Here is a 13,712-nt window from a genome sequence, read left to right as displayed (position 1 = left end):
GATTGCCTTAAGAATGAACAAATCGGTCTCGGAAGAAGTACAGCCAGAATGCTCCTTCGAGTGGAGGATGCTGGGACTTTGCGATCAGGAGGGACCAGTCCTTAGAGAGGGACATGAGGCTCGCGAACCTGGAGGGTCCTGAGATCGACTACACAGTGGCTGCAACAACAGGCTCAAACGTGGAAAGGGAGGCAGGCAGGCAGCGGCCCTGCAGTGCTTTGTTCTATTGTACATCAGGCCACTAGGAGTCAGAACCAAACTGGGGGCACCCAACAACGATTTCAAGCATATTTTAAGGGGCATCTCTGAGTGCCAGTCATTATTCTAAGCCTTCATACCTTGACAAGAAAATCCGTTGTGTCGCCAAACATCCATCGTGTGCTTTTAAATTATTTATTTCATCATCTCTTTATAGGAACCTAGACAATGAATTTGCCTAAATTGTTTAGGAAGCAACCATTTTGAACCTTGATAGAAGTGTTTTCTTCTACTTCAGAATCCAAACTAATACAAATAAATAAACACTTGAGACTTTTCTTTTTATTCTCAAAAATCCCCCGATCCGTTGAGTCAATGCTAATAGTGACCCCCGTGGGTGTCCAAGACTGTCACTGTTGACGAGAGTAGAAAGCCCCGTCTTTCTCCCTCAGAGCTGCGGGTGGTTTCAAACTGCCGACCATGGCGACGGAGCCTGACTCATAACCACTGACACCACCCGGACTCCTTTTTAAAGCAAGATGGAGGGGACACTGACACGCAGTCCACTGCACACAAAGTGTACAATTTGATTGATGAGTTTTTGACGTGTATACATCCATGAAACCAACACTGTTATCAAGGTAATGAACATATCCATTACCCTCGGTTCCTCACTTCCTCTGTAATCACACTCTCCAGCCCCCACCCCCACCCACCCCAAAAGCCTAGGGTGAAGCCTGGTTTGCTCTTGGGGCAGGGAGAGTGGAGAGACCTGTACCAGCAACCTGGCATCGGATGCTGACACCTGAGGTGAGGTGAGATGAGGCAAGGATCCCATGGGAAGGGGGCCATACGGGAGACCAGCCAACGGGCCAGATGGAGGGTTGTGTGTAAGACACGTTTTGTACAGATGGAGGGTTGTGTGTAAGACACGTTTCGTACAGATGGAGGGTTGTGTGTAAGACACGTTTTGTACAGATGGAGGGTTGTGTGTAAGACACGTTTTGTACAGATGGAGGGTTGTGTGCACGACACGTGGGATACGGAGAACCAGATTCCTCCTAGAGAGTTACAAGTGAGGGAAAGGAGAAAAGTTGGCAAGCCAGTAGCAATGGGCACACCTAGCACCCGGATCTTCGTATCTTTTCTCTACTAAAGCAACCAGGGTTTCTTGGAGAAACAGCTAATTCCAGGGTGAGAGCAGGGAAAAGTACAAGGTGGCTTTGGAACATCGTCTCGTGCTAGAAAGTAAAGAAGTGCTTGTAAAAACAACAACAACGATGCGAACATGTCAAAAGGACACAATATGAATTCTTTCACATTGAAAGAATGCTCAAGAGCCAAGTGAGGGATGATTTTTACCAGGAGACAATTCTCCAGGGCTCTCTGACATTCCTGCACGCCTGTGAGCAGGGACAGAGGCTGCGTTGTTGCCGTCACCAGAGGATTCCTGTGCGGCAGATTGCCTGACTAGAGGTAGTGCCTCCGCCAAATTACGGGACAGGTTTATTTACTGACTAGTATGGCAATGTCTCCCTCAGGGAAGAGATTGGCTGGGTTTGCACGAACCGCTTATAAAAAGGGTTCTTTAACTATGAGCCCAATTGACTCCATGCACAGTGTTACACCCCGCGGAGACTTGAGGGGTCAGGGGGCCCAACGTAAACATGCCATCTGTTGTGCTGTGAGTAATACTTCCCCACCTAGGGATCTTCTAGCTTTTGCCAGAAACCTGCTCTCAGGGAAGCCTGCAGTATCCTGAGGACAAAGAGAAAGCTGCCGCTACCAGAGGAGGGCTCCCAACCTACTCAAATGTTCTGCTGAGCACGGACTTTTATTGAGGAAGATACGCTAAATGCTGCTTCTACCAAGTCACTGCCACCCAGGCAAATCAATCAGGCAAGTTCCGATTGTTCTCAACAAAGGGACGAGCCAAACAGGTGAGCAGCTTCAGCCGGCGACCATTCTTGTGAACTAACTGCAGCCATTTCAGGGAAGAGGTAGATAGAGATAGATTCTGGAGGAGGTGGCAGTGATGAGGTGGCTAGGCTCCTGGGCTTTCTCCCTTGGTCCAGGGATAGTGCTTTCATCCAGAGGTCTAAGAGCCAAAAGCGAGGCAGCATCTTCACAGGCCGATAAGCCTGCATCAGGCTGGTGCTGAGCCTCCCTCTGGGCGGCAGCATCCAGGCCAGTGGCGCAGCCGGGGCTCCTCCTCTTCGTACCAGCGCTGCTGGCTGAAGTCGGGGAAGAAGGCCGCGATCTCTCTGCTGGCTGAACTCACAGAGTCTGTAAGAGAGAGAAGGCACTCTCACGCCAGTGCAGGAGGAGGCGAGAGGTGTTCGCCACTAGATTTAGAAGCTATTGCCACGCTGAGCCAGCCTCTGCTTCCCTTGCCTGCCCCGGGCATGTAGAGTGGGGTGATAGGTGCCCCCTCTATGGCTGCAAAGGCCAGGCACACAAATGGAACTTTGACTGTCAGCCCTGCCACAAAGGGCGTTCGCCGCCCTCCCTTACCTGGGACTGGAGCCAAGGCAGACTCACCGGAGCCGTGAGTGGTGTTTCGGGTGTCAGTGAGGCCGAAACTCCCTCGGATTGAATCGGGGGCCACGTGGCGTGCCCGGAACACTCGGGTGGGTCCCATCAGCGTCCTCCAGAGCTGGATGGCATCCTTGTGAGCAAGGATGTAGGCTCGGATTGGCCCGCTGTGAGTGCGAGGGGCACGTGTCAGCCATCTGACCATCTGGTCTGAGGAGGCCCACTGTGAGCCGGGCATGAAGGCAGGCCCACTGTGAGCCGACCCAGACAGTCCCCTTGCCTTCTGAGCTGAGCACCAGTGCTGCTTCAGATGGAGGGCCTCTGTGGAGGTCCGAGAGAGGCCACACACATCAGGTAGGCAGCATTCCACAATCCTCTTCTGAAGCCACCAGAGGACAGGTGACAACCGGCTCGGTGAAAGAGCAGGCGGAGCCCCACGCCCAGGCTTCCTCAGACTTGACACTGATTGCGTGATTGTGACTCTACACCCCACTTGTCTACTGGCGCATGAGGGCGGGGGGAATACAGATTCTGGAACCAAAATTAGAAGTACCTGGCCATGAACTCCACCAGTCGCTGATAGAAAAAACGCCCTGCCAAGCAAGAAAGAGTATCGTTGTCAAAACATGGGGAAACTTTCAATTTCAACCTCCTGTTCTGGAATACCGAAAACTCTTTAGGAAAAAACAACAACGAAGAACCCAGGCCTTTGAAGTCTGACATAGGTGGGTCTGAGTCCAGGCTCAACCACTTACAACCTGTGCAGTTTGCGGTGAGTCGTTAACCTTCCCAACTCAGGGAGGTTTCTAATCTGTGTCCCGGGGATAGACAAAAACAAGGTCTACCTCCCAGCACGGGTGCCCTTTAAATGAAGGGGTGAACATTAGGGCAAGGACTGACAAAGATCAGACATGCTCACTCAAGGTGAACAACTGATACTATTGTCAGGGCAGGACAGCACATTTCGGGCTGGGGCTATGAGAAAATGCGGAAACATGATCGCTGATCATGAACAGTCTGCGTATGAACAAAGGCCTGGAAGATTGGCCGACACTGTACACAATCTGGGGGTCAGAGGGCCCGTGTCACTGGGGTCCAGATACACGCTCTTGACTGCCTCTCAGGACAGGGAAGCCTCCCGCTCGGAAGACTTCGGGCCCTACCTTCATGCTCGTGGTAAAATCTCTGGCAATCTTCCTTTCTCCACAGGAGCTCTCGCATGCGAACTATCAGGAACTTGTTGCTCAGAATCTGCTGATGAACAGCCTGGATAAAAGCCATCCCAAAGATACAAATCAGGCAAAGGGAGCTTTGGAGGGCACAGGAGAGCCAGGCTGACCCCCACCCGCCATCCCTCCCAACCCAGGACTTGAGGGTCTGTTCTGTGGGTGGGGCAGAAGGGTGGGAGGGGTAAAGACATCCCCGTTACAGTCAGAGCGTGAGCAAGGCCTGTCTTTGCCCCTCCATGCCTCCAGGCCCCTGTGCCCACCACTTAGAACATGAAAGCCTGCGGGGACCCGCTCTCTCCACCCCTCCAGACATAACAGGGTAAAAAGACCCCAACTGATGATCTCACACCCTGGTCGGAAGCTCTGGGGTGGTCTCTGCTGTTCATGGAGTAGGGGGCCAGCGCTTCCGCTCAGTGCTTAAGGATGCACTCTCTCCTTCCTCTGCACCCCAATTATCTAGTGTGGCCACCCCATCCCTGACACACACACACACACACACACACACACACACACACACACACACACTATCTTGCCTTAGCATCTGCCTTTGAGGAACATCCACCCTCCTCCAGAGCACCTGCCCCAAGCCCACCCTTCCTGAGTGGCCACGCTCTGTGGCACTTCGAGGCCCTACAGCCCTCGTTACTCTGCTCCTACTCTGCACCGGTGGCTGCAGTCACCAGCGCTGCTTACTCAGGACTTTCGGTGGGCAGAATCTGAAAGTGACAACTCCCCATCCCAAGATTCCCCAATCCAATCTCCAGGACTGTGAACGCGAGGTACGCTCCTATCCCCAACTGTGTGAAATTATATGGCGGCAGGGGTTTTGCGGATGATCCAGGTGGGCCTGCCGAATCAATCACACCAAACGAAACCAAACTCACTGCCATCAAGTCGATGCTGAATCACAGTGGTCCTACCGGACAGAGTGGAACTGCCCCCATGAGTGTCCGAGACCGCAATTCTTTACAGGAGTAGAAAGCCTCGGTCTTTCTCCCTTGGAGCAGCTGGTGGCTTAGAACAGCCGACCTTGCAGTTAGCAGCCCAATGAGGAACTCTACATCATCAGGGCAATTAACGAACCACACGGGGCCCTTCAAAAAAACAATTTTCTACAGCTGGGAACTGAAGAAATCAGAGCATTGTAAGCATAAGGATTGGATGGGATGTTGCTGCGCTGGAGAAGGAGGGGGCTGTGGGATGAAGAATGTGGGTGCCCTCTGGAAGCTGAACAGTCCCTGTCCGGTGGCCAGCAAAGGAACGTGGATCCTGTAACCACAAGGAATCGACTTCTAATAACCTGAAAGTGTGTGCTCCCTAGCACCACCGGAGGATGCAATCAGCCAGCACCTTGGGTTTGGGCCTTGTGAGACCCTCAAAAGAGAACCCACCTGAGCCTGCTGGACTTCAAATCTAGAGAACATATGGATTTTGTTTCACCCACAGTTTGTGCTAATATGTTTTACAGCAAAAGAGAATGGATACACATATTTGGTCTTGAGAGCTGGCTCTTTTGATCATGGTACTGGTTCCCTTCTTGCTATTTCATACTGGTCCCAATTCTCCAATGGAGTTTTAGTCTCCTTAGGCTCGGGGTCCATGGCTCCCAGCGTGGCCTCCACATGATCCGTGTAGGATGCTGCAGTCTGTAGCCACCAGTGGACCAAATGCTAGCATTTCCGGGGCAGACATCAGAGGCATAGGATTCGTTCTTACCTCCAGGATCAGCGGGTGAGCAACTGCATCGGGCTTGATCAGGGCTAGCGTGAGCTGAAGAGCCTGAGGGCTCCGTCCCAGCGAGGCCATGTCCCTTCTGCCACCAGAGAGCTGCCTTAGGGAACCGCTGGGGCTGCACTCCCACCTCCCTCCCCCAGAGCTAGGTCTTCTGGTGAGTCAGCCAATCTCCTCACTCCTGACACTTACAAAGCACTGGACAGTTATACCACAGGGTTGTATCTGCTATTTCCTGGCCCATTTGGGCCCCTCGGAGTGTGGAAAGGGCATTCATGTTGCCCTGAACTGCAAGCCTAGGAGGGGCACACTGAAGTTTAAACACTACTCAGTTCCACTTTCTCTTGTGTTTTTATAGAGGACGTACAAGGTACAGTCCCAAACCAGTTGGCCACAGGGTACAATCATGGATTCCTCTTTTGAACCATCTCCCCCCCGATCTGAGTGTTCCTCTCATCAATTCTCGTCAATTGGAAGATTGATGGACAGGAGTTGGGATGATACTGGCATGCCAAAAAGTCTATTGGATACTTTTAAGAATGGTCAGGATCACCTCAGATTAGATCAAGTCCTTTAATATGCTCAGGGGCCTAATACAGCAGGCTTCTCAACATGCAACATTCAGGTGAGTTTCTACTTGAACTCGTTAGGACAGTGCCTGACAAAGGCACTCAATCGAGATAAGCATGTGTGCTGCTAAGGTAAGGGTGTGCTCTATCAGTTCTGTTGACGAAATTAACCTATACAGTTCCAGCCTACGCATCTCCATATGCTTAGTGTCTAGCAGGAGGTCAAAGCAAAATCAATACTGTGGAAAATGAACTAAAGGACATAACAGTGTCTTCCAAACGGGAACCTGAGAGGAAGGCCTCTTCCCACTGCAAGGTTCAATTTACTTGTGAGAGACTCATCACCTTTGCAGGAGTAGAGACTAGGCTTCACAGATGAACTGATAGAGCCCTAAGTCTCCCAACCAGCGGATCAGACATCTGGGAACACAAGCAGCGGCAGAACCTGGGCGACACTCTCCTTTGTCTTAGCCTGCAGGGAGCTGACCAATCACATGGAAGGTGATGCTAGGGTCTGGCCCCAATGATGAAGCTATGCCAAAGTCTCTCTACTTGCGTCTTTGCCGAATCTTTCCCTTGGACCCTCCACCCTAAAGACAAAGCCAAGCCCGTGCAACCAATACAAACTGAGCCACGCCGCTCTCCCTAACAGCTCAGGTGCTGAGTACCTAGAGCAAGTGTAATCTCTGTATTAGGGATCTAGGGGACCTACCTTGACACCTCTTTCCTCTGCCTTCCCACCCCCCATACCCAGGCTATCTCCACCATCACCACCACCACCACCACCACCACCACCACCACCACCACCGACCACCCGCCGCCAAGTTACCGCCATGTAGTTGATGCCAGCTCAGTCCCAGCCATTTTCCCTCCCCCAAATCTATAAAGTTCTTTCTTTCTCAACAGCCACTACCTTCGTCCAGGAAGGACACCATCATCCCTCCCTGAGCTTTGCACAGACTCCTCCCTGGTCTCCCAGTTTTTACTCCGGCCACTCTCTCTGACCTGTTCTTCAGAGCAGCCTGCGGGAAGGAAACACGCCAACGCGGTCCTTACCATCCCTCTCCTTAACCCTAAAGTGGACTCTGCGTGGAGGATCAAAGTCGAAATCCTTGCCGTGGCCCACCGCGCTTTGTGGGATCTGGGCCCCGTGGTCCTCTCCGGTTTCATCTGTAAACGCACACCTCTTAGCTTTCTTTTGCCACAGTTTTAGTTTCGGAATGTGTGTGGAGTGTGTGTGTGTATGTGTGTGTGTGTGTGTGTGTGGTGGGGCTGTTTGTCTAGAAAATGCTGTTCCTGATGACTTCTATCTCACTCACTTCCTGACACCTTCTCACTGCTCCTGGTGTGTGTGTGTGTTGGGGCTGTTTGTCTAGAAAATGCTGTTCCTGATGACTTCTATCTCACTCACTTCCTGACACCTTCTCACTGCTCCTGGCACAGGTGCTCCCGTTTGGAATCGGACGGGTGAGAGGGGGCTGTTAGGCTCAGCACCACACCTGCCCTTCTATGCACACTGCCTGGCACACAGCTGCTTCCCACTCAACTTAAACCAAACTCACGGTGGGGTAGAACTGCGCTGGTGTGTTTCGGAGGCTGTAACTTTTGACAGGGGTAGAAAGACTTATCATTCGCCGCGCCTCCCCCCCCCCACCCAAGCGGGGCTACTGGTGGATTCGAACTGCTGACCTCACGATTGGGGGGGTCCAACGCTTAACTCCCATGCCGTCAGCGCTCCTAAGCAGTAAATCTTTGCTAATTGACCCAGTGGTCCTGATGCAGCCATTCCAAAGCCAGTCTGTCAGGGGACTCTCCACGGGAGAGTGCGCTGCCCGTCGAGAGAAGGCAAAGTCCCTCTCTTTTCCTTGCGCCTGGCAAATTAGGGTTCTCCTGGTACTTGGCTTGGAACAGCGTTGGCAGGTCGAGAAACGTACTCAACTCAGGGAATGGCACATTTCAGAAGTTGCCCGAGTGTCTCCCTCGTCTACGGCGTCCACCCCTCCGAGACCCGCGGCCACGCGAAGGTACTCCGCACCCGCGGTCCCGACCCGCAGCCCCCGCCTCAACTCCCCCCACCAGGGACCTCCCGGCCTCCGCGCTCCACTGGCACCCACTCTTGCCCCAGGTCGCCTTTCAAGCTCAGGGTGCAAGTCCAAGCCAAGTCCCGAGCTCTCCGGAGCGCGCGCCCAACCTGATGCAGGACAGGCTCCACGGGGTCCTTCCTTCGTGGCGCCTGGGCGTCAGGCAGCGCGCTAGGCAGCCTGCGGGGCCCAAGCGAGGTCCTTCAGGCGCCCCGACGGGCAGCCCCCGGCAGGGTCCTCGCGCGCGGGCGCCGTACTCGGGGGCGGGGCGGAGCCCGGTGCGCCTCCTGCTGGTCTGCGGGCTGGCGGCACGGCCGCGGCCCGGGGCGGGGCTGGTTTGTCCGGAGGGCAGCTCGGCCGGCGGCCCCGGTCTTTTTACAGCCCTAATTTGCCCGGGACCTTCGGCGAGGAGGAAGCATGGCTCTGCTAGGGGGAGTCGCGCCCCCCGAGTCTGGCGCGGGAGGACGGACGCACGGGCGCGCGGCGTGGCTGGGCGGACGGGACCGGGTGTAAGGTTCTGGGGGGCAGCTTGGCGGGGAGAGGGCAGCGATGCCCGCCGGGGAGCCGGCGCAGAGAACTTGGCCCGTCCCGCACTGTCGAATCCTTTGCTTCGGCCAGTGCTGGTACAGGTATTTGCTGGGAGGCGCACTGGGCCCACGCAGCCGGACAGTCGGAGCTGGGAGCAATGCAGACAAGAAAAGGGGATCGTGCTATGGGGGTAGGTGAGTGAGGATCCTTGGCGGGAGCCCCGGTGTGCATAACGCATGACATCACATCTGCTGCTGTCTCTGAACATCGCTCAGGAATTTGAACATTTAAAAAATGGGGTTAAAAAAATAAAGGGTGCCATGTTAAAATAGCTGACTCCAGAGCATACTTGTATAGCATTACATTACGTACTGTACTTGCAACTTTTTGGTGTTTGCAATGTCTACCAAATAAAAAGTGGCTTGATTTGTTTTTCAATTAAAAGGTCAACCGTCGGATGGGCACTGGGGTAAGCACTGTATTCCTGTCATTTGTACCGCTAGTATTTTGTTCATATCAAATTCTTGCCCCTGGATATGCTTAATGAAATTGATGTATGAATTGTTATAAGGGCCCCCAATAAGACGATTTATTAAAATAAATAAAAATCCAAATATTCACAACGTTAAAAAAAAAACAGACAAAAAATTTCTTGCCCTGGGACCATCCAAACTCTTCCAACTGGAATAATGGTGCCAATAACATTTAGGTTTATTCTCATTAAATATATTTTAATGCATATAAGTATAATTTCATAGAACAAAGGGGAATACATAAAGTGTCTATTTCTATAACCTGCTTGCTAAAACACTGCCAGACACACCAGTTTACAACCTCTCTCACACACCCATACACACACACACCCCACTTTCATAACTCCACTACCTACCCCCACCCAGCCACCACACAGCACACACTCACACCCCAGACGCACACCCTGACAGGCCCTCCTGAGGCACCCTCCATTGGCTGTGGCTGACAGACCACGGAGGACCTTGAGGACACTGGTGGTCAACACAGGCCCACCTCAGCCTTGTAAGTGATCCCTCTCTGAGCTCTAGCTTAGGCCAGCCCACTGCTGCCGCCTGGACCAGGCCGGGCAAACACTAAACAGGCTTGTCCCTGAGCTCCTTGAGCCAGGGCTGCTTCTAATGCTCCAGACTCACCAAATGCAAAGAAGGATGTGTGCGGCCAACAAAGGCACCCCCTAGTGAACCTACCTGGGCTCCTGCAGAGGAGAGCCCTTGCCCAAGTCTTTCCTCCTGGGCTGCCTTCTCTACCTCCCCTTGCTAACATCCTTCTTCCAAATGGAGTCTTGGTGGTTCAGTAGGGTAAGCCTTGAACTACTAGCCAGATGGGTGGTTCAAACACACCAGCTGCTTCTGCAAAGATCTAGTCTCAGAAAACATAGGAAACAAACAGTTCTCTTCTTTGTAGTTGCTGTGAGTCACAAGTGCGTGGCAGTGGGTTTGGTTTTTTTAGCCTTCTACCAAGGGTACTTCCCGATTACCTGCCCTGCCCACCCCTCTACCCTGAGGGTTCCAGAGTCCTCTGGACAGTGGTGTGCTAGTAAAAATCTAACAGCTGTGAAGGGGTTGACTAACAGCATTTGCCAACTTCCATGATCTAAATACTCCCATTTCCCGTTATGGCTGATTTCAAGCTACCAACACTTTGATAACCAGCACAAAATATTCCTGAAGATTTCACAACCATCTCTGGCAAGCTGATGTCTTCTGTCACAACACAAGCCCTGGGTTTACCTGCAAAATGGAAACCAGCTTCAGATGTAGCATAAGAAGCATCTTACATCCTCTGATCTGCCTGAAATCAAGCACACACGCTCCCCAGAAGGAAGCATGACAAATGACACATGAATGTTAAGTGAGCCCTGCCCACCATTTCTCTTAGACAGTTGTCTTTGTCTTAGGTTGTCCCAGGAGCAGACCTGAGACAAGGATTCCAGCAGAAGTGGTTTATTTGGGATGCCATGACAGAAAGTACCAGCAGGAATGTAGAGATGCTCTCCAGGCGAAGAACAGAAGTCAGAAGACAGTGTGGTAACAGACCGTTGCTGTGGACATCAGTGGCTTAATTCCACCGAGGGCCTCTGGGAGGTGCTAACACAACTCAGCTGGCTCAGGATATGCAAGGTTGGTGAAGCTGCTCCCAAGAGCTCACTCATGCACCGCATGCTCTTTATAGTCACGAAGCGGTGAGTGACGGACAGCATCTGAAACAGCTGGGACTCTGTGCTCTGCCTATCTCTCTTAGCTGGAGCCTCTCGCCTTAGTGAGCAGGATCCTCTTTTGGTTTTGTTAATTGAGTTATAATTATCATGTAATGCAATGGCTCAATCATATCAAGAAGGGCTGTGTTTTAGAACTTTTCTCCCCTTAACACATTGATGTTGATTCTCTATCTTACCGCCCCCCCCCCCTCCCAGGTGTCCCCAGATAATTATCCATCCTGTTGCATCCGAGGGCAGACACCAAGCAAGGGTCCATCAAAAATGTCTATGTGAAACCAACAGAGACCTCAATCTAATAGAAAGCTGAGAATAGGAACAGATTAGAATAAATGCCCATTGGGTCTGTAGGGAGATCAAATTACAAGACATTACAATTTGGCCTGAGTACAGTTGTAATGGGGTCATTACAAAGCTCAGGTTCAGATTTTTGGGCTACTTGTAATATCTAGCCAATGGGCTTTGGGGATTCAGCAGAGACTCATCCCATGAAGTGACCCTGGGAATGGATTTTTAAGGTACCACTATCATCTAGAGTTTCCCACAATCTAGGATCTGGGCACTGGGCCTGTTCCCTTTTCCAGATTTGGATGTTATTTGTCGCTATCATTGGATGACACAAGATTGGCATGCTTCTTCCTTGTGAACTTGGCTAACTCCTCGCTTAGATGGCTGCTTGTTTTTGAGACAAGCTTTTAAACCCCAGACATTTATTCATGAATAACAGGATCCTTGTTTCTAATGCTACACACCTTTGTGCCATTTGAAGCCTAAACACAGGCCCACATTTCTATCTGCTGCCCAGCAGAAGCAACAGTGATGTGTCCCAATGCCAAAGGAAAAGCCAGGAGTGGTGGACTTTTCGAGAGTTGAATTTTTCAAGAAGTGGGGCTTTATGGGAATGCCACCAGCAGGCTGACCTTAGAACCCCAGCGGACCCCTGTGTCTCTGGAAGGGTTTAGCAGAAGCCCTGGGCCCTGTTCCACTGTCACCACCATTTGAGCAGCTACAGCTGCCTGGTGTCCCCACCACTGCATACAGGCCACACCTCCTTCAGTCCCTGCTGGATGGAACAATTGTCCCCACGCTCCCCTACACCCCAGACAGACATAAACACTCACATACATGCACATGTTACCTAGCCTCTCAAAGCGAAGGGCTCTTTTGTGACAGGAGAGGAGACAAGACAAGCCTGATGGGAACCTGGAGGAAGTTGCTTTCATAAGAGTTTCTTTTCCAGTCTGGAGGCCTGAGCCTGGCCAGGTAGACTTTAGGACTCTTCTTGCCTGGGTGCAAGATTCTGAAAGTAACCCTTGATTCTCTGGACAATTTTATTGATTTTTAGAACCAATCTTCTCACCTCCTCTCCGGGGGAGTTCACTCAAGCTGCCAATTCTCTTGACTCGCGGAGGCTGTGCATCAGGAAGAAGCAAGCTCCTTGTGGCGACTGGCGGGCTGGTTAAGCCTTCACGGAGGCTGCTCCTTTTTGGCTCACCCCAGGAACCTGGAAGGCCCAGTTTATGCTCCAGCTGTGATCTTTGAAGCATGTCGTTGAATCCCTACACCCATGAACAGATGGGAAAACTAAGGCCTGGCGATGGCAGGGTCTCCCAGGGCCATAAAACGATCTTCAGCAAAGTCCAGCTGAGAGCTCACTCCTGTAAGCCAGGGAGTGGTACTGCTTTTCTGTCAAAGGCCATTTGAATCTCTGTACCATAATGTTTGAGCCATACAAAACTATCAACTTAAAACTTAGTCTGCTACTTAATGGCAACATTTGTACAAATGTACTTGATACAATTGATGTATGGATTGTTGGAAGAGCTGTAAGAGCCCCCAATAAAATGATCTTTTACTTAAAAGTAAATAAATAAATACCCCTCCAAAATATTAGTCCGCTATATTTGGTTAAACAATTAAGTCGCCTCTCATGCGATGGCTGGAAATGCTTGTCTTTAGTGAGGCATGTGATGTTGGTATTGATGATTTCCTGGTCCTTACACAACTGTCCACCACCACTTATCTGTCAGTTTGTCAAACTCTGGCGGCTTATGAATTGCTGTGGTGCGGGAAGCTATGTCACTGGTACTTCAATTACCAGCCAGGTCACCCAAAGTGAACAAGTTTCAGCAGAACTTCCAGACTAAGGATGAAGAAGGAATAAAGTGGATGGCAACAAAGGTACAAATGTGCTTGATACAATTGATGTACGGATTGTTATAAGAGCTGTAGTAAGAGCCCCCAATAAAATGATGTATTATTTCTCAAAAAAATTATTTTAATCAAATTAAATTTTTAAAAAGAAGGCATAAACTGTCCACTTCAGAGGAATTAGCCACTGAAAACCTTATGGGCAACATCAAAATATTTTCAGATGCTGAAAACCTCATGAATACAGCAGAACATTGTCAGAGATAGTACCAGAAGATCAACCCTTCAGGTCAGAGGGCACTCAAAATATTACTGAGGAAGAGCTGTCTTCTCAAAGTAGATTCCACCAGAAGGATCAGATGGAGTAAAGCCTTCAGCAGCATCATTTGATGATGGAGCACAACTCAAAATGAGAAGAGATAGCTGCAAACATCAATTAATA

At 51.1% G+C, this 13,712-nt stretch overlaps 1 protein-coding gene across 3 annotated transcripts; it reads right to left on the bottom strand.

Moving 5' to 3' along the window:
• Nucleotides 1-2,013: 2,013 nt before the first annotated feature.
• On the bottom strand, nt 2,014-8,508 carry NME6 (NME/NM23 nucleoside diphosphate kinase 6). 3 transcript variants are annotated; one of them, XM_004704146.3, is made up of 6 exons: nt 8,454-8,508; nt 5,679-5,775; nt 3,897-3,999; nt 3,287-3,326; nt 2,740-2,900; nt 2,014-2,484 (listed from the first exon to the last, which is right to left on the bottom strand). In XM_004704146.3, exons 2-6 carry the CDS (start codon nt 5,766-5,768, stop codon nt 2,345-2,347), a joined length of 534 nt encoding a protein of 177 aa, XP_004704203.1. In that variant the 5' UTR covers nt 5,769-5,775; nt 8,454-8,508; the 3' UTR covers nt 2,014-2,344. The 3 variants fall into 3 exon arrangements, with proteins under 3 accessions (XP_004704203.1, XP_045153511.1, XP_045153512.1); XM_045297576.1 differs by lacking the exon at nt 8,454-8,508 and adding an exon at nt 8,377-8,405; XM_045297577.1 differs by lacking the exon at nt 5,679-5,775 and having other exon boundaries at nt 8,454-8,489.
• Nucleotides 8,509-13,712: the final 5,204 nt, after the last annotated feature.

Source organism: Echinops telfairi, unplaced genomic scaffold (genome assembly GCF_000313985.2).
Source record: "Echinops telfairi isolate 266 unplaced genomic scaffold, ASM31398v2 ScPeMD7_7420;HRSCAF=8458, whole genome shotgun sequence".
NCBI lineage: Eukaryota > Metazoa > Chordata > Mammalia > Afrosoricida > Tenrecidae > Echinops > Echinops telfairi.
This window is presented reverse-complemented; position numbering and strand designations above follow the sequence as displayed.